Consider the following 23,774-nt stretch of genomic DNA (forward strand, 5'->3'; position numbering starts at 1 on the left):
GGGAAAAAGAGGGGCAGAGTCAGGTGTGGGAGGAAATGGGGGAGATGTACAGAGGGTCAGGAAATTGAACAGAGTTGTGTAGCAATGGTGGATGGGAACTGGGTGTAGCAACCAGAAAGTCCCAGATGCCAGGAAAGCAAGAGCCTCACTGGACACCATGGGAATGACATTAGCTGAAATACCCAACAAAGAGGAGGGAGAATCTGTCCAGACCATGTCCAGAGGTTAGGCATGGCCCCCTGGTTGAGGGATCAGACCACCCATCCATCTCCAAAATTTTGAGAGAGGAGAATTGCTCCTTTCTAAAGGAAATACAGGGACAAAGAGTGGAGCAGAGACAGAAGGAAACACCATTCAGAGACTGCCCCATCTAGAGACCCATCCCACATGCCAAACTCAGTCACTTACTGATGCCAAGAAGTACTTGCTGACAGGAGCCTGATACGACTGTCTCCTGAGAGGCTCTGCCAGATCTTGACCAATACAGAAGCATATGCTTTGAAGTCAACCATGGGACTGATCACAGGGACCCCAATGGAAGAGTTAGAGGAAGGACTAAAGGAGCTGAAGGGGACTTCTCTGGCATCAGTGTGAGGGGAGATCCTTGGTCCTGTGAAGGCTTGATTCCCCACTGTAGAGGAATGCTAGGGTGATGAGGAGGAAGTGGATGGGGGATACCCTCATAGAAGCAGGGTAAGGGGAAATGGGATTGGAGGTTTGCCAAGGGGAAACTGGGAAAGAGGAAACATTTAAAATGTAAATAAATAAAATATCCAATTTAAAAAACTGAAAAGGGAAACATAACAAATGACACCAAGGAAAGTCCTAGAATCATAGTGTTATACCTTTAAAAGTTATATTTCCAACCATAAGAAAAGAGGGGAAAAAGTGAAATCAAGGAAGCTTCTTTTTTTAACACAGAGAAACCACAACAAGTAACCACAACTGGTCAAAACAAAGAGAGCAACTGAGGGCAGTGTCTAGTCCCATTGAGTACACCTACAATACAACTATTATGCCCAAGGCTCCAGAGATACAAGAAAACTTGTAAAAGCCAGAAAACCATGAATTATTCTGTAAGATATGTCTGGTAGAAATGGAAAACAGGCTACAGTCATGATACTTCAACATTATGGCCTCCTGAACAATGGTATGCTCATAGACAAGGTAACAGGGAACAGGATTGCTGATGGACTTCACACGTAGACAAGTTCTAAAGGATTTCAGACCACTGACAGCTGAGAGAGGAGGAAAGTCTTTTTCAAGCATGTGTCCCCGAATTAGTTACCCAAGCCCAAGTGGTAATACCTGAGATCACATATGTTTACAAGCAACACTAAATGGACAAAGTGGTGTGTGTGTGTATGCATATAGGTAATAATAATAAAAATTTAAATAGAGGTTATGGATTTAAATTTGAGAGAGAGTAAAAGGGATATGAGAAGGCCGAATGGGGGAGAAGAAATTGGGGGAACTATCATATTTTAATGAATTAAAAATGTTATTGAACTGAACATGATAATATTGCAATTATAACTTTATTTGGACATTATAACAAGTAACAAGTGCCCCCCCAAATATTTATTTTTCACTAAACTGGGAAATTTAAAAGTAGTAAATGAAATTATAATGCACCTAATCTACACTGTCAAATCAAGTTAAAATAAATAATATAAGCAGATCCCTAAAAATCAGTGAATTAAATATTAACTTAAAATCTCCCAACAGTAAGAAAACCCAGGTACAGAAAGAGTCAGCATGGAATTCAAACAGACCTCCAATGAACTAGCACCAATACTAATTAAAAAAAAATCTGTAAGCTAGAAAAAGAACTCTTGTTAACCCTTTTACAATAACCAAATTCTCACAAAGACCTAACAAGCAAAGAGAGAGAGAGAAAGAGAGAGAGAGAGAGAGAGAGAGAGAGAGAGAGAGAATGATTGTCCAACCTCCCTGATGAACTTCGATGCAAAAGTTCTTAATAAATGCTTATAAATCAAATTTTAAAAATATCAAAAAGATCATCCACCATTTTCAAGTTGGCTTTATCACAGAAATGTAGGCATTATTCCACATACATGTATCAATAAATTTAGTGCGAAGCATGAATAGATTCGGGGGCATAAACCCATATGATCGTTTATTAACATCCAGAAAAGGACCTTGAGAAAATCCAACATCCACTCATAATAAAAGTCGCCAAGAGTGTAAAGATACAGGGACATATCTCAACACAATAAGGGTACCATAAAAGCCCATAGGCAATATCATGCCAAGTAGGGGAAAACCCAAAGCATTTCTAGTAAAATGAAGAGAAACATGAAGATGTCTATGTTCCTGGTTCAACATAGCACTTGAAGTCTTAGCTAAATCAATAAGACAAGAGAAGAAGATAAAAGAGAAATAAATTGGACAGGGAGAGATAAAGGTGTCCTTATTTGAATGAACATGGTAGTAGTTTCCATCTTTGAGTGTCTTGTTCGATTTCTTTCTTCAGAATCTTAAAGTTTTCGTTGCACTAGCCTGTCATTTCCTCTGTTATATTTATTATAAACTATTTTGAGGCTACCACGAGTGAGATTGTTTTCCATATTTCTTTCTTAATACGTTTATAATTCAGATGAAGTCAGACTATTTTTGTGTGTTAATTTTGTATCCTGCTACTTCGCTGGCTGTGTTTATTGGCTTTGGGAGATGTCTGGTAGAGTCTTCAGCATCTTTTATGTGAAGAACCATATCATTTGCAAATAAGGATACTTTTACGTCCCCCTTTCCCATTTATTGGTTCTTTATCATCTTCTCTTGTCTTATTTAGCCGTAAAGAGAAATGAAGTTATGAAATGTGTATGTAAATGGATAGAGCTGGAAATAGGCATTCTGAATAAGTAGCCCAAACCCAGAAAGACAAACACAGGATGTATTTCATAGGTGAATGATGGCTTTCAGTATTTAGATGCTTGCATTTAAATCAGAGCACCCATAGAAAGCAGGAAACTAGTAAGAGAGCATTGGGAACTTTCAAGGAAATGAGAACAGAATGCCAAGTTATAGAGGAGGACAGGGAATAATGGAACAGGATGGCTCATACGGACTGAGGGATGGAAAGGCACTGAGGAGAAGAAAAATAACCAATATTTAAAGACATTTGAAAATACCATTTAGAAACCTGCCAGTGTAGAAGCTTCCTAAAATACACACACACACACACACACACACACACACACACACACACACATATGTATATATACATACATATATATATATATATATATATATGTGCAGTTTAAATGGAATTATTCTCTACTGAGAGGATATTAGCTTCCCAAATATCTTAGGCTATTAAATAAAAACCAAGTGCTTGGTATGGGCTACGGCTGTTCAAAAGGTTGGTCAGTGGTTTCCCATAGACATCCCACAAACACTGTAGCTATTCTCATTGCTATTGGTTGACCTCTAAAACTTGATGATAAGACCCTGCTGCTGATGACGTCACATGCCTGAGCCAGAATGTGGCAAACTCAAGCTAGTTCTCAACCGAAGCTTCACCTCTACTGGCTTGCTCACACAATGCTAGAAGGTTCTTTCTAGTCACAGCACCAAGGGAGAAATGTCGCCAAGTCTCAACTAGCTCTGAAACCCTGTGGGTGGAAATACAAACTTCCGAGGTATGATGGCTTGAGTAAGACAATGCATACATTCTTGTAGACGGAAGTAAGGCTTATTTATTTGTGGTTTATATTCCAGTCCCTTGTGCATAAACCTTTGGACCTTGTAAGTGTGGGAGTATGCACATACGCTTTTACGAGAAAAATCGAGAAACCAGTGTGGTTAGAATAAATGGAAAATAGATGTGAAATAAAAGAAAAACGTGAATTTTCCTCTAAATTATGACCCATATACATCTCTAAAACTACTTGATTTTTGATATTTTTAGAAACTAGCTTTCAATTCTGAGGTTGCCAGTAATCCCAGAGTGGATTTCTAGGTCTCCACACTCAATTCCAGCTGGAAGTCAGACATATCGTGGAGCAGAAGGTGTTCCACTCTTCTCTACTTCCCCTGTGACTTTTTGCATAAGCTAAGTGCCTGCACTATGGAGGAAGCCTGTCCTGGGAATGATCTAAATAATTTAAACGACGCTGAAAACCTATTTTCATTTCTCTGAGCTTGCTTGGCATCATGATTCAATCACCCTTCCCACAAAATATTAATTGTATTATCAATTCAGCTCATAGGTTTCGATTGCAGCTTTTTCCTCATGGAGGAACTTTATCCCATTTCTCAGACCCAATCTGCATCGCGTTTCTAAATTCTCGTTCAATTTTAAAGTCACTCTAACGAAGATCCAAAGAGAGCCTCAAAGACATTTTCTATTTAATGAAAACAGTCCTCACACTCACTCATACGTGTCAAGGAACAAATTCAGTCTCGTTCAGATCATTCACAATTATTTATTAGGCAGAAAGCTATTGATTCGGGAATCCTTCCTCAGGATCTGGAATTCACATCACAGCACCTTCAGACTTGTCTTCCTTGGACTATTATCTGCCTGGAGAAGGAGGCAGGAGAGCTAAGGCAGCCAAAGCCCTTTCACTAGGAGGCTCCGAGCTGATTGATGAAATTGCAGGTAGTATTTAACCAAACACCTAGCCTACCTGGCAGAAGCCACACAGCAATCCCAAAGCAAAAGCAATGCATTTTAAACGTGCTCCCAGACGCTGGTCTGTCAGTAACAAATTAGACCTGTCACTTTCTCCAAGCAGATTTAGTGAGGACATTACCAATGTGAATGATCCGTGCTTCCCGCCAGAGAGCCAGAGAGAGAAGCCAAAGCTGAGTTTTGGTTTCACCAAGAAAGCTCTCATTTTTCTTTACATTTGGCTTTTTGGGGGCTGTGTGGTCCCATGATAGACAGAGCCTTTTCACAGTTAGCCCTCACAGGTCGGATGATCTGAAGTCTCTTACATGTTCTATTCCTTAATGGACCAACCAACGCGCACCCAAACTTAACGAAACTTAATTCAGAAAAGTCAGGGAAATTACCCACAAAGAGGAGTGTAGCAGTGCGCATGCGCGTGCGCGTGTGCGTGTGCGCATTAAAAGGGGCGTCCATTACAAACTGCCGATCCCAGTTGGCCACACAGTGGCTGTCTCTAAAGAGTAGTGTGGGATTCAATATCATGTGGTTCTCATTTCTATTGAACACCACTGATTTCTCAAGGAAGTTGCTAGAATTAAAAGACTAACAGACTAGTGGCTGGTGTTGCTGTTCAAAGCTCCACTTCTCCCGTGTGTGGAAGGAACATCTCCATCTTGAGGAACGAAGCCCATTTAACTTAACTCCGGTGAGTAAAGATTCTTCTCTAAGCATAGATTACACACTATTGATAAGCAGAGTTTATTTTCCTATGGCATTTGTTTAAATCAAAACTTGCTCAGAAAGGCAAACAAAATTGACGTCATTTACTTTGCAGTAGAGGATAATTCCTGGGAAAGATTCCACCTAAACTTAGTAAGATCTAGCAATTATGTCAACGACTTAAACCCCGAAAGAGAGAACAACAACGGCCAAAAATCTAATTTGGATGGCTCAGGTTGAAACGAGCTGAAAACTTAATTCACCAACACACAGAGAGATTACTAAAAATAAAAACAACTAAATGCCGTGTTGTATTAAAGGACATAATGGGGTTCAAAGAGAAAACTATTAAGCTGGGTTTATTGAAATTCGGCTATTTATAGACTAACCCCCCCCTGAGTTTGCCAATAGCTATGCATTTTCCTTTGAAGTCGAGAATCTCTTTCACAAGCCTCAGGTCCGGGCCCAGCGACTCAGACTTAATAAAACGCATAATTGTGGAGGATTAAAAGTAAAATTTGTTTCAAGTCCCTAATATTATGGATTGTTTGTTAATTCATAGGACTGAAAAGGAGGACAAAAAGAAATGAGTGGCCAATAGAATGCAGATTAAAGGGTGAGATTTACTATGCTAATTTTCCTATTAACCTGATAGTCAAGACTATATTCAGGCAAGAGTTGGGTTTGCATAATAGCTGGAGAAACCCTTTAATTTGCACCTCAAATAAGAAACACCAGAGACATTCTGGAGTCAGCTTGTTTTGAGTCTGAAATCTCCCTCACAGGCTCTTGTTGTTAATGTTTGCCCTTCAGACTATGATACTCTGAAGGTCGTGAAGTATTACTGGGTCAGACTGGCTGGGAGGAGATCGATACTCAGGATGGGGCTCTGAAAGTCATTCTATACCCTGGTTTCAGCATGTATTCCTGCTTTGTATCTGTTGGAAGTCAAGAGTTATATTCCCCCATCCATGCCTTGCCCACTCTAGTGACTAAAATCTGTGAAACTCTTAGCAAAACAAACCTTTCTTCCTTGAAATTGTTTCTGTCGGGTAGTCTGTGATATGTTCATCGTGATGAGAAAATAACTAAGGCACATGTCTAGTTCCTTTCTCTTGATTTTTTACCTCAGTCAACACAGGACTCAGAAGACTTTAACACACACACACTCACATATACACATGCATGTGCAGACGCGTGTATATACCTGACTAACTTCAGGCTCGTCCTGCCTTCACGTGGGATTTCCCAGCTTTGAAGTGTTCCTCTGCCCACATGTAGACCAACATGTATCTCTACAGGTTGCAGAATCTCTAGAATTGATGTTCGTTTGTTTGAGGCTTTAGGATTTCCGTTATTTTTGTCCCCTTTCCTTTCACTTGTATCATTTCCCATATGCAACTTTTCTGCATTTAGTTGACCTCTGTTGTGTTTTAGAACTACTATCTTTAATGCTCCACTCTCAGCTCAGATAAATCTACCTTCTGTGCGTTATCTTCCACTGGGGAACCAGCCTCTGAGTGAGCAAGCTTGAATTTCAGGTTGGCTGCATAGTTTGATAAGGTCTAAATAGAATAGTCTGGCAGCCAGTGATGGTAAAGCCAGTGGCAGTTGGACTGGTGCTTAAGGAGCGAAGTTATCAGATGGAATGGATTTTGCAAGGAACACCATGGATTTGGCCTCACAGGCCGGCTACTTATTTATTCCATTAATCCCCAGGCCTTCGTGGATGTAAAAGTACCTAAATCTATAGGAACAAATTACACTGAATTCTTAAGTTTGACTTAAGACCGAAGATAAAAAAAGAAAGAGTATAAATAAATGGCAACTCTGAAATTAGGGGAAGAGTGGTCTCTCTCTAGCATATTGAACAAGTGGGTTCAAAATAAAGGAGAAACCCACAGATAAGCATGAATATAGAGCTGTGTGTGGGTGTGTGTGTGTTTGTGTAAATGTTTATAACTTTAATGGGTGTATGCTATCTTTCACTGTGGCAGAAAGCAAGTCTAAATTTTAATAATTTATAAAATAAAATATGTTTTACTCATAGCTATTGTTGGCTGTGGCTATTGAATTGATGTAAAATTCTAAATAATGAAAACTTATCTAGAGTGAGGACAAGATTAATGATTAGACACAGATGACAGAGGAGGAAGAAAAAGAACATGAAAAGTCGTAGCGTTGACAAATGTTACTTATCCTGATTGTGTTACCGCTTCACGGTAACTTTACCAGAGCTCATTAAACCATACCCTTGGATTAGAAGCAGTTTACAGCCTTTCAATTATACATATAAACTTTTTTTTTAGTATGTCATTTTGAAGATTGCAAAGGAACGATCATTTCAAACATAACAGCCCAAGGTGTGTTGCTGGGTAAGCACTAGATACCTGCTAAGAACTTTCCCGTGTTATTCTTACTGATAATGAAACAGATGTCACTGAGTCACTGATGGCATCAGACGTAATCTGCTAAGATCTACTTTCTACTCTCTGAGATAATTGCATCCCTATGTCACCACTCTACCATGGCAGAAATTGACAAGATTGGGAGCAAAGCCATAAGACTAACTGACCAGGGTACATTTTCTCATGTCTTCCTTTTGCAATCAGAAAGATACGTTAAGATAGTGAAGTCAGTTGTCTCTACTGAGAAAGGTTTTTGGTACTCCATAAAGGACATGGTAACTGTGAATTACTGAGCTCCAGTTTCAACCCCAGTTGTTTCTGTTCATCCTTGAATGCTGACTGGAACTCAGAAGCTTCTTGGTAATTTCCTGTTCCTTGAGGAATAGACAGGAACCAATAACAATCCTAGTCATCAGAATCTACTTGCTTTGAGAGTTGCATCAGTCTTACAGAACTAGACTTTGAAATTCTCTTCACTCTTCTCAGGTGGCACTGTGTCCCAAGACCATGGCTGGATCGTTTACCCCCATGGAACATAGAATCCATTCAAGACCTGAAGAGTATAGAAACTAGCTATGGAATTGTCACAGTGTGGGAGAGTCTTTGTCAGGTAAGAACTTAAGGCAAGAAAATATGACCAGTAGGAGTGCTGGGGACTCGCCACCAGTTGGCAGGAGGGTGGCTATTGTGTAATGAAGGAATCTAGAAGGAAGTACATTGAGAAGGTTGTATTTGGTGCTAATGGGTAATCCCAATGTGAAGGAGAAATGACTGGAAAGACTTTGACTACTGACATTTCCAAGCTTTGCTTAAAAGTGCAGTTCTGATAAGTTTTTTCTTTGTTATTTGATAATAAAATCCATTGTTCTCAACTGTGTCCCAGCTACTTGATTGCTGTCTACTGATTACTAGTAGAGAAGATGAGGGAGGGTGACTAATGCCACCTCTATTCCAATCATAAAGCATGGATGGTACTATTGTTGACTGCATTTTAGCAATCTCCTGTATGAAGATGCAAAGAGAAATTTTCTTAAGTTGGGTCAGATAAGGTATTGTCTTCCTACTCACACATATTCAAGAACATACAGCACTTTACACAGTGTGACCACCGAGGCTTCAGAGTGAAATGTGTTTCTAGGTATTGGGATGGGCTTAGGGAAATGGCTAAGGGAATGGGCAGGAAGTAGTGTCCTACCTCAGGATCTGCTTAACCCAGAAGGGAGAGTGAAGATCTGAAGTTTGCCTACCTGCTTTGTTGGCCCAAATTCTTTTATTAAGGTGTAAAAAGCATAGAGTTTACTCATCTACCAAATTACTCATATAGACAATTTTTTTCACAAATTAAATATGTGTAAATCTATGTAACTAACAGTCAGATGAAAAAATTAAAAATAATTCCAAATCCAGAAACTTCCCTCATGCTCCATCCCAGTGAACACTTTTTTCTCCAAATGAGTCATTCTTCTAACAACCAATGTCATGCATTAGTTTTTTGATTGCTTTTAAACTTCTTGCGAAAATTACTACTTTATTCCTTTGACAAGTGGCTATTGCAGTTGTTATATTGTCCATATGATGAGTATTACATGTTCTGTTGCCTGAAATATTACAAATAGATTGTTCACTCTTTATTTCTGATATTTCACTGCACACATGTGCTACCATGACACATTTTATTAATTTTATTAGTTTATATATTTAATAAAACATTAGTTTATTCATTTCCTTGTTTTGTTTCTGATGGGCATTTAGATTTTCTTCTACCTTTAGGACACTGCAAATAGTGTTACTATGAATGTCCACATTCAAGGGCATGAGCTAAGTTTTTACATAGAAATGGGGTTGTTTGGTCCTGGGGTGCATGTGTTCAGTTTTACTAGATATCGCTAGATTTGAAACAAAGTGATTGCTTGAATTAAAAAAACTTCTACCAGAAGTGAATGAGAATCGTATTTGTTTCAAATCTATGCCAACACTTAGAATTTTCAAACACTTCATTTTAACCTTTGTGGGGTACATTAGTTCCTTTTCTTATTTTTGTCCTTAAATACCTCATATTAAGCACCTAAAGGAGAGATGGGTTAATTCTCACTACAGTGCAGAGGGACACAGCCAATCGTGGTATTGAAGGCATAGATGGGGCAGCAGCTTGGCATCAACCTGGGATCAAAGAAAGGAGAATACTCAGCCAAGGTTCTCTTTTCTCTAGCTTTATTCAGTCTGGGACCCCAACCAGGGAGATGGTGTCACCCGTATTCCAGGTAGGTTTTTCATCTTAAGTTAAACCTATCTATAAACACCTTCACAAGACTCTTGAAGATGCTTAACATCTGCCCTAGGTGTTTTTAATCCAATTAAAGTGACAGAAGTGGCCGTTAAATTGTAGGATATTATTGAAGATTGACTCCACACTCATGGAAAAGGGAGACACTGGACAATTTTTGATACATTTACGGTCATATTCACAGCCCTTTTGTAGATTGCTCTTTTAAGATGGTTACCTTTTTCCTCACTAAATATTTTCAAATTAGTTTTGAGTATGAATCTCTTAACTAAATTATATATTACAAATCTCTTCAGTTCCTTAAATCCTTTAGAACAACAATATCAACCAACCGGCCCCCACAGAGCTCCCAGGGACTAAATCACCAACCAAAGAGTACACATGGAGGGATCCATGGCTTCCAGCTGTTTATGTAGCAGAGGATGGCCTTTTCCGACATCAATGGGAGAAAAGATACCTTTCTTCTCTGTCCGGCAAGAATGTGTTTGTTAAGTTTTTTTTAAACTCATTGGCTTGTTCCACCTGGCTGCTTGTTTCTTCTGAATTTACAACACTCTGTTCTAATTTTTGAAGCATTTCACTGTTCTGATCTCTCTGTCTCTGTCTCTGTCTCTGTCTCTGTCTCTGTCTCTCTAATTTGTTTTAAGTTCTTCTGGGCCTTGTACTTTCTGTATTAATTTTAAAAACCAAATGTTTCCAACAAAAAAAAAAAAAAGAAAGAAAGAAAAGTGTCCTAGAAATTCAGAACAATTGTGTATTGAATAATTTGTAGCTAAAGTGAGATCTGAAAACTCTGGGACTCAGTCATCTTCTCCTTTGAGTCTTCTAAAATTAATCTCAGGAAACAAGTTCCAGTGTAGGAGTCCCACTGATTAAGTCTTAAATTGCTATGTTGTTTCTGCTGTGACCAATAGCATTTTTGTAGCTTTAAATCAACCTTTGTAAAATGATTCACAGATGCATGATTTATTAGTGCATTTTGATCTTGAACTGAGTGACATCATTAAATTAACTTATTCATTTAGTTTCTTTTTATTTCCTTGGACTATTATACAACCACAAAGCTTTTATATAAATGAATTCAGTTTTATTCATTTTTTTCAAATCCTGAAATCTTATTTTCTGAGCTACATTCTGTCTTAAGATTTGGTCACATATTGACTACAAATATAAACATCTCTTCTACATGTAGGATATCACTACAAACATTTTTCCTACATCACTTTGGTTAAAATATTACTTTCTATTACTAATGCTTAGTAAGTATAATGATTAAAATACCCCCACATTTTTTGAAGTAAATCTATTGGTTTTGGTTTCTTTTCTTCTTTGTATAGTGAGTTCCATTGATTTGCTTTTTGAATGTTAAGCCAAGCATATAATTTTACTACAATTAAATTTTAGATATAAAATATTTATAGTTATTTAAAGCTGGTTAATATTTCATTGATTTTTAGGTTTATAATTTATTAATCTATAATCTTTTCATGTGATTATCAGAAATACATGTCAAAAGCATTGTACTATCACATGAATGAAGCACTATATAGTACACTTCATTTTTCTTATCTTCTGAGGAAGTTGGCTTATTTCCATTTCTTTAAACTATTTGACCTTGTAATCTAAAATTTTAATTTGTTTATGAATTAGTTTTAAAATATCTGAGTTTTAAATAGTTGTAGTATTCATACTAATATCATCTTTCCACTTCCACTAGAAGTACTGCATTCTTCTTTCTACATGTTTCTGAAAACTAAACATGTCGCTTGTCTTTCTGTTGTGTAATGTCCTCACTCAGTTAAGTTCCCTCTCATCCTTCCTTCTTGTTCTCTTCACCATGACCGCATTGTTCTCTCTCTAACACTTGGATTTTGATCCCCAAGTAATTAGTTTCTTTTTGTTGTGCTTTTAGATTTAGTTTTAAAATAAAACTAAATTTAATACAGAGTGTCTGTGGGAGCGAGCATGTGCCATGGCATTATGTGGAACTCGTGGACAACTATCTTGAGGCCATATCTCCTTCCACTTTTATCTGAGCTCAGGGATCAAGCTCAGGTGAGCAGGCAGGCTCAGGCGTCTCCTCGACCCACTAAGCCACCTTGACATCCCTTTTAATTCATTTTTCTAAGCACAGCTTTCGTTTCATTTCATTAGCTTGGGCAGACTACTTTTGTTGCCATCCGCTTGGCAAGATTTAAAGCCAGAGTCACTAATAGCAATCTATAATTCTTCTGAATAACAATTTATCAGTCATTTATATGAAAATACTTAGACCAAAGGGAATATTGGTTTTAGTCTGCTCACTCTTCCAGTAAATGTGTCATTTTTTTTATTTCTTTGCATGTTTTATGTTAATACAATGGCTGCTGAATGATGTCTTTTTACCCTTTCTTTACAAATAAACATAGAGATCTTAGTTGTAACCATTTTACAGATACAGAACTAGACTTAGTAAAGTTCTCCAGCCTCAACGTTATTGTTGTTTTCATGCATATTCTCCATGATGTATATAACTAATGCCTTCAAGACATAGACAAAACTAAAGTAAATAGTGTATTTCATGTTCTTATAATTTTTAGACAACAGATTCCATAAAAGCTTACTTTGAGCCAATAGTTTACTCATTTCTATGTAGATAGAATATCTTGTGTATTGTAAGGATGTATCATCTGTCAATTAAAAAAGCCTATGGCCTATGACTTAGGCAGGAAATAGGAGGCGGGACATCCGGGAGGAAAAGAATTCTGGGATAGACCAGGCACCCGATGATCCACCCGAGATGTGAGGAGCTGTACACGTGTACCTGAGCACAGGTAACCAACCAGCCACATGGCAAAGTATAGATTAAAATAAATAAATGGGATATCTTAAGTTATGATTCTAGTCAGAGTAGAGCCTAGCTATATGCATTCGTAAATATATTTTGAGTCTGGGTCTTATTTCTGGGAGCATGGGACTGGGAAGAAGAACCGGGCATATCTTCTACATTTCTAGGTCAGTAATATCCCTGACTTTTGAAATTACCTCATAGTGCCCAACCAGGTACAGGCAACGATGCCACAAATTAGTGTTCTGTTAATATCCGCCAGGAACACCTAGCCGTGAACTTTAAACAAAAGTTCATTTGTTAGTATCTCCATACAGAAGCACAGATTCCCAAGATCTCTACATTAGTTCCCTCAAGTGTTTCCCGAGTTCGAGTTATTAAGTCAAAAACAGTTTTCTGTTCCCTACTGTAACCAGAAAGGAACGAAGACGGAGGATGGGTGACGATCGCTCCCAAGTGTGACTATCGCTCCCAAGTGTGACGATCGCTCCCAAGTGTGACTAGGCACATTTTCCTGAAAATGTCAAGAATGTCATCTGGGCACAAATTTGAGTTTAGGCAGCAAAAGAGAAGGATTGAGTGTAAAACATCGCTTGCCTCTTTTACCAACCCAACCCGTTCCCTGCTTTTTATAAAGAATAACCAAGTCTTTGATGTGGCAAGACCCTACGGAATGTAGCAAAGATAAGGCGGCCAGAGCTGCACAATTTGAACTTCGTTGCCACACAGGCCAAAGGCAGAGGTGATGGCGCTGAGAGGCATCAGAAAGTGAGTAACATTTGTGAGGGAGCACACTACCCAATGAAGGGCTCTGAGCTTTTGCTGTGACACAATAAGCATTACCACTCCGCAGTAAAGAGAGATGAGCAGTCCTGTTCCCCAAAGAGAAAAATACACTCTGCATGTGCCAAGTACTTAGCATAGCATTATGGATAGCATCTGCCCGGGCTCTTATCATGATGTAAATTTGTCTTCTATTCACTGACTTGAAGAGAAACAAAATAATGCAGAAATGTGAATGAAGCAACACACACAAATTTTATTATAAACTTTCATGGTAACCAGACTGTGTGGGTGCAGGGTACTTTAGGAGTAAAGAAAAAGAAAAGGAGGGCAATTTATCAACTTTATTATTTATAACCCATATTGGAAAGCCAATCTGTTTATTAATAATAAGGCAAATGCTCCCTGGAATGGAAATTTTTGTAAAGCCGAGGCAACATAATCGGAGTTTACATAAAGCCCCTTATCTGGTTTGTATGAACTTGTTGACAAGACTGTTTGTCATCCCTTTTGGGTGAAACATAAAATGGAATTTTAGTCACCAGGCTCATAAAAACTGTATTATGTCGTGGGTTTTAGGAGCAGACACACTAGCAGTGATGTTCTGGGGGAATCAGCTTCATATTTCTCCTTTATATTAAGCTGCTGAAAGACAAAACTCGTATTTCCTGCAAACTTGGTGAGACGTGCAGGTTCAGGCGACACAGAAGGTGTGCTGTGACAAAATGAACCCCAGAACTTCGAATAATTATGGAATGCTAACCAAAGACCTTGATGAGCTGAGGGCTGGCATTCCAAGTTGGACGTATAGATTTTATTATCTTTAACTCCTTACATGGATGGCTTCTTCTCTTGAATGACTTTGCTTCTAGAGAGCCTCTCCTAACTGCTCTTAGGTAGAGATGTGTACATCCCTAAGGTCCTTTATTTAAAGGGGCAAAGCATTCAATAGGCACCATAGAGAGTAGTGGACAGGAGTGGGAAAAGTCTTCCTTTTATAATGAGATAACAGAGGAAACAAGGCCTAAGAAATTGTAGAAAGATATTTTTACTGGTGAGGGATAAGATAAAATCAACATTTACTCAATATCAAGTGGTCAATAGGAAAAAATCGTATATTCAAATAATGCTAGCCATAGCATACTAAGTTAACAAAAATTGAGGCCCAGAGAAGTTGCAAAATGTGTAAGAAATAAAATGGGGAACAAACAAATTAGGAAAGTCAGTGCATCTGCTGGAAATTTTATTTTCTGGCTATGGAAATGCTCTGCTTCGCTGTCTCTCTCTGTGTCTCCGTGTGTCTCTGTCTCTGTCTCCGTGTGTCTCTGCCTGTGTCTCTGTCTTTGTCTGTGTGTGTGTGTGTGTGTGCGTCTCCTTCCATTTGTTCGGGTTTTTGTTTGTTTGCCTTTGCTCTATGGCGCAAACCCAGGGCTTCCTTCCTTCCAGCTAAATAAATGCTCTAACACAGAGCTATACCCACACTCCCAGTTTGGGGGTCTTTCTTAATATGAGCTTTCTACTCGTGGTTTATACTTTTTGGTCAAATCTGGGAGTAGAAATGTCTATATTCTATAATAATGATCTGAAGACAGCTGGCCTTGGGTGATGCTACTCAACTATCCTATAGGGCCTATGTTCTCCTTGTTTCCTCCCTAAAGGCACAGTTCGATGACATCTGGAGATCCCTAGAATGTCCAGCACAGCATAGTTTCAGTTTCTTTAAGCATAGGTTTTAGGTTAGAGAGATGCCACGTGCACTATTCTCTATATGAACAGAATGGCCTACAGGCTATAGTCTTAATAGTCTATCAGTGGCTGTCTTCTGGAAATGCCAAAGATCTGGGGGTTTTTCAATCCAGGACACTGGATATCTCAGCAGGACCAATCTGGTATCAGGGTCCTGGAGGATTCCTAAAGAGCTGCTGGTCTTCAGGCTATATTGGAATCCTAAATAAGTATGCTCCAATCGCAGCAAATGATGCCTCAACAACAGGATAGACAAAATGCCACTGAGAGCGAGGGCAAGCAGGGAAAAAGCGAAAGCTTCCTTCTTCCATGCCCTTCTTTATGGGTCTTCTGACCTCAGATAGAATCAACTAAGCCCCTCACAGGTGTGCCCAGCTGCTTGATTTCATTGATTCCAGATGTTGTCAAGTTGACAACCAAAGTTAACCATCACACCACCCCTGGTCCCTGTCACTCCGCCACCCCTTAATTTCAGTCTTTAAGTTTTTCTTTAGTCTCTCATTTATAAGTGTTTTAACCCAAACAGAGGCTTTTCTTACTATAAGTTATAGATTACTCTTACAAACTGAAAAGGAGGTAAGCTAACAATCTGATTTCATTTTGAAAATGGCTAAATGTAGATTGCATTGGCCTGTGTTACTGAAAGTTAATTTTCAGATCATTCAATCACAGGCATGTGATTCAATCTCAGTGCTGAAATGGTCCCCAATCTCACTGTTTCCTATTCCTCACGTTAAGACAGCAGCAGACGTTGAGGCTCTGAGCTGCATCTCACACATGTGGAATGTGAGACAGAAGAGGATTTCAGCCTCTGGCCAATGCCATGCCTGTGCCATGCCTGTGCCATACCGTTTGTGACACACTCTGCTCTCCTCGGCATGCTGCTCAAGAGCTGAGGGACGGTGCCTGGACTACCGAGAGCAGAGACAAATCAGAATGCCTCTAACCTACAGCACACATACTGCAAAGCTAAAAGAGGGGTCAATCAATATGTGTGTTGCCGCATTCATTCTGGCTGGAACACGGTCACAGACAAGCCCTAATTCTGGCTTCTACTTTGTGTAGCTGTGAGAGTCTGGCAGTCCCTTGTGTTAAGGTCTTATTTGTGACAGCCTTTTCCTCTTGGTGGACAGTATCAGTGTTCTGTGTATGGACGAGGCTGCTCACGTCTATAAATTGATCCCAAGACCCAAGTGAGAAATGTCTTAAAGCAACAAGGTCCAATTAACTTTTAACACACATTGGGAACATATTAACTGGAAAAGATGGTGGAGATCCTGCTAAATCCTCCGAATTCCTCAACTACTCCATTTAAAACTATGTGTTGCTGAATCCATGTAGTTCTCTTTCTCTGTCCACTCCAGGAGTTGAACGCATTGATAATAATATCAGTGATGGCAATGCCTCTGGTGTTCACCCCCGGAACTAAATATGATGCTGCCGAACTCTTAACAATGCCTTCCGGTTTTCAGCTGTCTTTCATAAGTGATCTCTCAACTAGACCAGGAGAATTTGGTATTGGGATAACATGTGTTCACTCATTTCTCCTTGTTAGCATCTAAAACTGGGGGAAATATTACATCTGGCTGCTCAGAGATGCCTTCTCTTACAGAAATTGTGGCTGTCCTTAAAAGCTGCACCTAAAAACTTTGCTGCCTTCCATTATAGGACAAATGACCACCTGAAAGAGTGGCTGCATTCTGAGCCCACTGTGCAGTTGTAGTCATCTATGGGAAAAGAGGCCCCCTACTGACCGATTCTTTGTTCAAGATTGTGACCCTTACCAGGAGTAGCCCTTAGGCAACATTGGTTGTTTGGAGCATAAAGGACCCTTGTCTTGACTTGGTACCAGACAGATCCCTTGCCCCTGCCCTACTATGCATTTAAAAGCCAGATTCCAAAATTCTCTGTAGGATCATTTGCTTTCTATAGCGCTTAGTCAGTAAGTAAAGCTCAATCATATGTTTTTTATGTGATTCTATGGGTTATATGAAATCTCACCATCAAACTCAAGGTCAACAAGTGGAATTAAGTTTTGGGACTCACAAAACAGTTTCCAGGCAACAATAGTTGGGACTCTCTGTTATTAGTTTAATACATGGAACACTGGCACCAAATATAGCTTGTAACAGAACAACGAAAGTACAAGTAAGTGGTGAGTTAAAAGGAACAGAGCAATTTGATGAAGAAAAGACAGCTACCTGACCAAAGCCAGGCAGTGGATCTTTTATAAAATTAAGCTAAAACAGACTTTGTGTTTTACAAGAGTTTAATGTAGCTATTCCATGGTTATTTCTTTTGGTGTTAACAGGGAATACTTTTCCCATCCTTTTCAGTTTACCTAGGTGACTCTTCATACTTAAAAGAGGTTTGTCATGTACAGCATATAACTGAGCATTTTGTCAATACACCCTGAATGTCTTGTTTACTACTTGGTGCATTTAGACTGTTCACATATAAAGTGTTTATTGATATAACTCTTTCAATAGCTACTATATTTGCAAATGTTTCAGATTTGTTTCACTCACTTTCCTGTTTTTCTTTCTTGCCACTGATTTACATGAGATGTTATGATTCTGGTTTTTTTTTTCTCTTTTAGTATACCTACAAAAATATCTGTTGCTACCCTTGCATTTATGACAACATATACTAACTTATAAAAATAACTTCCAAAAGTATTACAGAAACAAGGCATAGGAATGTTCACCTGTAATCTTGAAATTTATATAATATTGACAGTTTAAAGCCAGCTCAGGCTATGTAGGGAGACCTTGTCTCAAAACCAAACAAACATAATCAACAAACAAACAAACAAAAAAAAACCACAAAGAAACAAAACAATGCCACATTCATGCCTTCTAGTTAATTATTTTCATATTCTGTGATTTTAATTACCTTGGTGAGTTGAGATTCAAAAATACTAAGCAAAAAATACAGAAATAATTTATAAAATTTAAATTAAACATTCTGAGTGATACAATGAAATCTCGCACTGCTTTGGACCACCCCGTTTGTGGCTGCATTTGTCCAGTGTGCTCACATTGTATGTGCTACCCTTTGCTTGTTACACAGTAACCATCTAGGTATCCAGACTATAAAACTGGTGTTTATGTACTTGTTCATCCCCAACCCCAGCGCGCGCTCTCTCTCTCTCTCTCCTCTCTCTCTCTCCTCTCTCTCTCTCTCTCTCTCCCCCTCCCTCCCTCCCTCCCTCCCTCCCTCCCTCCTTCTCTCTCCCTCTCTGTCACAGAGAGAGAGAGGGAGAGAGAGTTTGAAATATGTAACTTTCTAAGTAGCTCAGCGTACTGCCCCTCAAACTCCTGGTCATCCTACCTCAGCTTCCCAGAACTGGGGTTACATTTTCTTGCCACTACCATCAAGTACACTTATAGTTTACTTAGGAATAGCCCCAAATTACAAGAGTAGCAATACTTGCAATTCATAAATTATAAAGAGAAGCCATAAAGTACCTTTTAAAAATAAAACATAAAAGTACAGTAAAATATTGAAAGAGAGCATTTGCCTGTATCTTTTATTGAAGCGAATTTTTAGAATTTATATTTTGAACAGGTTACAGATTTTAATCTTTTACTGATCCTACTTTTTAATTAAGCTTCATGATACATAGGCATGCATAAGACAAAATGTTTTTAACCTATCTGTAGTTTCAGATAGTTCCCAGAGCATGTGTTGGGCTGTTTCCTCTGCAGAAAGGAAGTACTGTTTTGGTTTGGAAATTATCATTCCTGCCACAGAATCATTATGTTCAGTATTCTAAACAACTGGTTACAAATTGAAAGTAAAAGTAATAAAAGACTTATTTTATATTTATCTATTTCTTCAGTGAACTTTCTTTTTTCACATAAAGGCAAAGGCGTAGTCTATATAATTTTCATTCACACTAAAGAGGAATTTTCTTTTTAAGGTAATTCACTCTTTGAAAGTTTTATACTAATATAATAATACATTCTGATTACATCCAGACATTTAACATTATTCAGCAAGTTGGTCAACTAGTGAAGATGTGAAGATTCCTCCCCAGACCCCCAACCATTCATTAGTCTAAGAAAAAAAAAATCTTGGGGTAGCTTGCTTTTTCCTATCTTGGTTTGGTTTGGTTCTGTGGCGCTAGGAAAGAAGCCAGGGCATGCTAGGTAAGCACTCTACCACTGAACTCCACCCAAGATCTGAAACAGTCTCCTTTTTCACATTTGAAGGATACTTTTGGTAAAAATATAATTCAAGATTGATGGGAGTGTTCCCCTCAACACTTTAGATATTCAGCATTCTCTGACAAGTTCACTGTGGTGCTTATCCTTATTCCAGGATATAATGTTTTATTTGTCTGTGGTGTGAATATTTTCCCAATAAATCTCCTCCCTGCTTTTCTCTCCCTCCCTCCTTTCTCTCCCTTCTGAATATGACCCCCCCTACAGGTATATTTCCTTTGGTGTCTATCTGTTTTGATCTCTGAGTTTCTTAGATTTGTGATTTGTCTGTCACTCATTTTGAACAATGTTCCCTTCCCTTTCTTCATTTATTTCTTCTGCTGAATGGCACACTTACGTGGTGGTTACACCTTTCATTTGTCCTGTACCTTAGTGATGTTCCATAGTTGACTTTCTCATTTCTCTTATCTTCGTATTTTTGTTTGGTGCGTTTCTGTTGACATAACCAAGCTTAGGGACATTTCCTCTTGGACTAAAACATTCACTTCTGTCAAAGAGTTGTTTGATTTCTAGCATATAACTTTTTCTTAGCACATACATTTCTTCATTTATATTCTCGAAAGCTTTTACAGACATTGCTTGACAGTTCCCTAGCATATATCTTACCTCAATCAGGTTCTGTCCCTTCAGATTGTGTTTTTACTGTGTGTGTGTGTGTGTGTGTGTGAGCGCGCGCGCGCGCACGCACGCGCATTTAAAAACTTAACCTTACTAAATTGGGCTGCTTTTAGCTTTTATTATGATTGGAATTTTTCCAAAAGTTCCAGGTGCTTCCAATTCCTTTTCTACAATTTATTACAAGTCTCTTTTATGCAGCTCTTTTAGCTACAATACAAAATTAGGTGTGAGTATATGCATGTGTGCATATATCTGGGGTAGAGCTGAGACCTTTTCAGTGTGAACTTGGTATTGATTTATATTAAAGTAGGAATTGTGCAATAATAGTATTGTGCAGTTACTTAGGAAGCTTTATTTCTTGGAAATGTTTCCTGAAGAAATTGATGGCCAAATTCATCCTTAGCTATACTTTTCTTTGAAAAACATGGATTAAAATGAAATGAATATGACAAAATATTAACAAATTATCAGATTAAGACTACATGTATTTGCCACAGCTATTACATTGTTCTGTACATTTTTTCTAACTATTAAATTATCTCCTTAATAAAAATGTAAATTGAAATGAATTTTTTTTCATATTCTCAAATTAGTCTAAAGGAAGATTAGCCAGCATAAATGAAGAGCAGTGCAAGGTACGAGGTTTGCAAAAGTTATGTAATTCTCCAAAGTTGAAGTTTTCTATTCCCAGGTACGATAATCTACTCTCCTAGAATAGATAATGTGGCACTCTGCAATCAGTTTTGCCTTGCCTCACACTCATTGCTTCAAAGAAATGAAGATAAGTCAGTGCTGTCTGTCAGAATTCCCACATCTAGCACGAACACAGCCTATGTTAACAGTGTTAAGGCCAGCAATGAGTGGTCCATAGTATGTTAGACAGATACCTATGACATCACCCCAGCTGTGAGCTTCCTGACACTTGCTACACACTCATTCCAGCCTTTGTGATTACTGAAGGATTAATGCTTGAGGAATCAACACTTGCATGATTTTCTGTGTCTCAGAAAAGGTTTGAGCAAGTGAATAGTGCACTGAGGAGGTTAACATGCATTTAGTATGTAAATAGTTTTGTGAACAACAACAAGGTTATATGTCTTCTTTATACTTGGTTAGCATATTCAAAACCCTACATCCTAAGAGCTATATGGCTTTCATAATCAATGAGGATTACAAACTGTTGCTATAATCCCATTAGTTCAAAGATAATGAATTGAAGACCAGAAAAATAAAAACTAAAAACTTCTCCAACTAGAAAATATGAATTTCTATATTCACTCTTATATCTTGATAGATCTAGATGATACATGTTTATATCAGGCATACATAGATGATAGAGCTACATAGATTTATAGACATAATCACAGGAATTATGGGATTTTCATTTGTTCTTTTCTATTAACTTTTAATTTGAATATAATGTAGCACATACTTTAGACAAGACTACAATTTTTCTTGATTTTTTTGTTTCCACTAAACATTTACCAATTGCTTACTACACACAAAATAATCAATATGCAAAAAGAAGTGAGCTGTTTCATGTTCTCAACAAACTCATAGTCTACTGGGAAATAAACATTAGTGAACTTCGGCCAGGTGAGCATCAAATGCAGAGGAATGAATGGATTCTGTTTGCAGTGAGGAGAGAGTAGATGTCAGGAAGTAGACTGTCTCTAGGTCCTAGCAAGGATTCTCTGTCTTGCATATCTTGCATTCATAGTAACTTCCAAAAGGTATTTTTATGACTATGCCAGTTCCCTACATTTTTACAAACGCCTCCTTCTGAATGTGCTCTCATGCCAGTGCCTTTCTCACTGCATCTTCTCTATAAGGCAACGTGTCACTCAGAAAGGACACACTTCCTCCATCTGTCAGAGTGAATAAGAAAACAGTAATTTCTTAGACGGATGGTAGCTTCTCCTGATAGGACACATTCTTGGCGTCGTTAGCATCTCTCTGTTGCTGGTGGTGCATCTTCCGCATCTCCATCTGAAATGTCTGTTTTCACTTTATATCCTTCACCAAAAAGGCCCCAGTATGCTTAGCATCTGCTGTTCTTTGGTGATTATTCCTTTCTGACTTTCTCTCATGTTATTATTTTTATGCACATTAAACTCCATATAAAGTCCTGAGGAATTGAGGTGGTGTTTCATAAATGCCTGCTTCATCCATAGTGTCTGGAATTTAGGGTAATTGACAGCAGAATCTGATAGACTTTTAAGGCTGTAATCTCCAAACTGAAAGTCTTGGAGCTCACAAATCAGATTCACACACATAAAAGAGCAACCAGTAGCTCTTTAAACAACTGAAATTCTGGGTCTATTAAATTCCAAACAAGAAAATGAATCAGTGAGGAAATTCACTACATTTTATACCAGATAGAAAAAAGAATCAGGGGAGTCTGTTTTGGAAAGAAACATCAATGATGTTAAGCTTTGAAGATTAGCACTGAAGACCAAAAAGTTCAAAGGTATGGGTCAAACACAGATTCTAAGTAAGTCCTATCAATGACACATTGGGACAGTACTGTCCATTATGTCCTGCTGTGTGACACTGTTCCTGGAGGTACATGAGCAAATGTGTACTCACTCCAAACAGGGAACTGATGGGAGACCAAAGTAAGGGCACAGCCCCAATCCAACCCGGTGAGCCTGGAGTTACCTAAAGAAGTATGAGAGGAGTTACAGGAGCAGAAATGACTCAAGACTCTCAAAAGCTGAAAATGTGACGCATACTACACAACTTGCAGGCAGCTCAAATGGTTGAAAATGTCTTTCCTGGGCTGCTTAGAACATGTTCTGGTTTGAACATCTTCCAGGCAGCTTGGCTGGCCTCTGTGTCTCCAGGAGGCTCAGCCTTTTCTAAGGAGCTCAGCTTGTCTGGGAGTCTTCTAGGATAACTAGGATTGTTTGCAAATGTCTCTTAGCAGTCCTTACTGCTTCTATATGCTTGGTGATGGAGGGTCCTAGTACATCTGGTCAGTATTAGGAACTTCTTGAACCCTTTGAGTTGTGTACTTCCTGAGCTTATGGAGTTTCCTTTCAGGATTGATATTTTACCTCCCTTTAGATCACCCTGCGTTCAATAATCAAAAAGCATAGTGATACTGTGAAAAGAACACTAAACTATAATTATGAACCCACAAAATGTTACTGGGAACACAAGCAATACCACCAAAAAACCCTAACATGATGACCACAATTAGCACACACATTTCAATAATAACTTTAAATACCAATAATCTCAGTTCTCCAGACAAAAGATATGAGCTGACAGAATGGATCAAGAAACAAAAATCTATCTATCTATTACCTATAAGAAATATGTCTCAGTTTTAAAGATAGGCACTGCCTCAAAGAATAAGACCAAAAGTTCACCAATCCAATGGGACCAGAAAGCAAGCAGGTGTCAATATCAAAATATTTGACAAAATAGACTTTAAACTAAAACTAATTAGATATTTACAGAATATTCCACCAAACACCAAAGAATATATGTTCTAGTCAGCAACATATGGAAA

At 38.4% G+C, this 23,774-nt stretch overlaps 2 protein-coding genes across 3 annotated transcripts in view; both read left to right on the forward strand.

Moving 5' to 3' along the window:
• Erich1 (glutamate-rich 1) overlaps positions 1-23,774 on the forward strand; it is a gene marked incomplete at its 5' end in the record, with an annotated part of 52,793,804 nt that overhangs the window by 41,447,752 nt on the left and 11,322,278 nt on the right.
• LOC120093063 (sperm motility kinase-like) overlaps positions 5,090-23,774 on the forward strand; it is a 130,260-nt gene continuing 111,575 nt past the window's right edge. The window contains exons 1-4 of one of the 3 annotated variants that reach the window (XM_087589456.1): positions 5,104-5,345; positions 5,922-5,975; positions 8,254-8,377; positions 9,977-10,028. In XM_087589456.1, coding sequence (XP_087445582.1) covers positions 5,962-5,975; positions 8,254-8,377; positions 9,977-10,028 — 190 coding nt within the window. In that variant the 5' untranslated portion in view covers positions 5,104-5,345; positions 5,922-5,961. Of the gene's footprint in view, positions 5,346-5,921; positions 5,976-8,253; positions 8,378-9,976; positions 10,029-23,774 lie in introns of all 3 variants that reach the window. The other 2 variants (XM_087589452.1, XM_087589453.1) reach the window with 2 other exon arrangements.

Source organism: Rattus norvegicus, chromosome 16 (assembly GCF_021556685.1).
Source record: "Rattus norvegicus strain SHRSP/BbbUtx chromosome 16, alternate assembly SHRSP_T2T, whole genome shotgun sequence".
NCBI lineage: Eukaryota > Metazoa > Chordata > Mammalia > Rodentia > Muridae > Rattus > Rattus norvegicus.